Source organism: Homarus americanus, unplaced genomic scaffold (genome assembly GCF_018991925.1).
Source record: "Homarus americanus isolate GMGI-L3 unplaced genomic scaffold, GMGI_Hamer_2.0 scaffold60459, whole genome shotgun sequence".
Taxonomy (NCBI): Eukaryota; Metazoa; Arthropoda; class Malacostraca; order Decapoda; family Nephropidae; genus Homarus; species Homarus americanus.
The window spans coordinates 5,086-7,730 of record NW_024750934.1 but is presented as its reverse complement, the minus strand read 5'-3'; the positions used below and the strand labels follow the sequence as shown (position 1 = coordinate 7,730).

Below are 2,645 nucleotides of genomic sequence, written 5' to 3'. Positions count from 1 at the left end.
GTGAGGCCATGAACTTGTGGTGGTGGGCGGTGTTGTGGGCGGAGTCTGGCCTCTAACGTCATCGTACGAGGTGACGTCAGCCAGCGTCAGGCGCCCACACAACTCCCATTGATCCACACCTCCAGATATAATTCATATAAATACTGTACTGTTATCTCTCACACGCCCGTAGCTATATTGATATTCTGTCATCTAGATATCAGGGAAAATCTTATTGTTGTTCCGCCAAATAAAAAATGGGTACAAACATTATTAATTCCCATAGTTCTCGGCAACTCTAGAACTTGCGAAACAAACATACGAGTTTATCAATTTTATGTCTCGACATTTTTTTTACCTTTATTGATGATACTTGATAAGTATAAGTATGTATACAGTATATCGGCCTCCAGAGTTACAGTGCACACATCGTATTGATCTACTGTATTGCGGCTACAGTGAAAAAGCTAAATTACAATAAAATACATAAGGCAATATATTACTAATTTCTTACTGCGTCTACCATTTATTTACTATTATCAGTAAGTAAGATTTAAGTTCGTGTGCCTAGAATTTAAAAATGGTCTTGGGGAAACTTGAGTGTGTTAGGTAGGATGTGTCATACAGCGTCTCTAAGTGACACCCAATACAGTAGATCATAGTTGGATTTATCTGATGCAGCACATCACAGCTGACACTCACCTGATGCAGTACATCACAGCTGACACTCACCTGATGCAGCACATCGCAGCTGACACTCACCTGATGCAGCACAACACAACTGACGCTCACCTGATGCAGTACATCACAGCTGACACTCACCTGATGCAGCTCATCACAGCTGACACTCACTTGATGCAGCACATCACAGCTGACACTCACCTGATGCAGCACATCACAGCTGACACTCACCTGATGCAGTACATCGCAGCTGACACTCACCTGATGCAGCACAACACACCGGACCACCTGATGCAGTACATCAGCCGACACTCACCTGATGCAGCACATCACAGCTGACACTCACTTGATGCAGCACATCACAGCACCTGATGCAGCACATCGCCAGCTGACACTCACCTGATGCAGCACATCACAGCTGACACTCACCTGATGCAGCACATCACAGCTGACACTCACCTGATGCAGCACATCACAGCTGACACTCACCTGATGCAGCCATCACAGCTGACACCACCTGATGCAGCACATCACAGCGATACTCACCTGGTGCAGCACATCACAGCCGACACCACCTGATGCAGCACATCACAGTTGACACTCACCTGATGCAGCACATCACAGCTGACACTCACCTGATGCAGTACATCACAGCTGACACTCACCTGATGCAGTACATCACAGCTGACACTCACCTGATGCAGCACATCACAGCTGACACTCACCTGATGCAGTACATCACAGCTGACACTCACCTGATGCAGCACATCACAGCTGACACTCACCTGATGCAGCACATCACAGCTGACACTCACCTTTCTAGGTTGGTCGAAATCAAACCAGTGAACCTTCCACTTTCCTTCCTCTCCTCTTCTTCCGTCCTTCACTTCCATTTTCTCTCTCGCCTCATTCTTCCTTTCCCTTCCCTTCCTATCCTTATTTGCCTCTGTCATGATGGCTATGTTACACTAGGTTAGGCTGTGTTGGGCCCATTACAACTGGGGCCCATTACGACTTGGGTCCCAATACGTCTAGGGCCTAATGCGACTAGGGCCCATTACGACTGGGGCTCACTCAACCTGCAAACTACAGCGATGGGAAATCAAACTGACCACTCAGATAAGGTTAACGATGGGCTCACTCTACCCAGGTGTCCAGTGTCCAAAACCTTGACTTTGACCCACAAATGAGAGGTTAATGGTAGGTAGACCCTTAACACTTGAGAGAGAGAGAGAGAGAGAGAGAGAGAGAGAGAGAGAGATATAACAAAAGAAATAATAAGAGAAGGAAAGGCAGAAGCCTGGCTGGGTCTCTAGAGGGGGCAGTTCAAAGGATATCGAAGTCTTTAAACTGCTAGGGGAACATATGGGCACGGGGGTGGGGGAAACTGCAGTGGGAGCGGGTAAACAAAGAGAAAGATTACAGGGAAATAGTGTTAGGAATGATGACAAAACTAAATTAAACAGGGAGTTTAAAACTAAACGCGGTAAAGGGAGGACTCGGAACACGACTAACTTAAATGTCTACTATGCGAACAGTAGAAGTATGAGAAACAAAATGGATGATATTAGGGCCTTGGCATGTACCGAAAAAATAGATATAATAGCATTCACTGAAACATGGATCGACCTAGACTCACGTGAGTTGCCGGTCGAATACCAAATTGCGGGTTACAAATTGTTCCATACCGATAGGCAGACCAGGAAAGGAGGCGGAGTAGCAATCTATATTAGGGATAATCTGAAGTGTGAAATAAATAAGGAAATAAAAACTGAGCGGAATACAGAAACAATTTGGATAGAATTCGACGGTAGGGAAAAATTAATCACAGGAGTAATATATAGACCTCCCAATCTTGATAGAGTCAATGAGCGACTCATCTGGGATGAAATGCGCAGGGCTTCCATTCACAACAAAGTCTGTATAGTAGGCGACTTTAACCTTGGCCAAATAGATTGGACTGACCTTACGGGTAGCTCAGAATC

General features: G+C 45.6%; 1 protein-coding gene across 1 annotated transcript; it reads left to right on the top strand.

Moving 5' to 3' along the window:
* Positions 1–654: 654 nt before the first annotated feature.
* LOC121854515 lies at positions 655–999 on the top strand. Its single transcript, XM_042349192.1, has one exon. It carries the CDS (start codon positions 655–657, stop codon positions 997–999), a length of 345 nt encoding a protein of 114 aa, XP_042205126.1.
* The last annotated feature ends 1,646 nt before the right edge of the window (positions 1,000–2,645 follow it).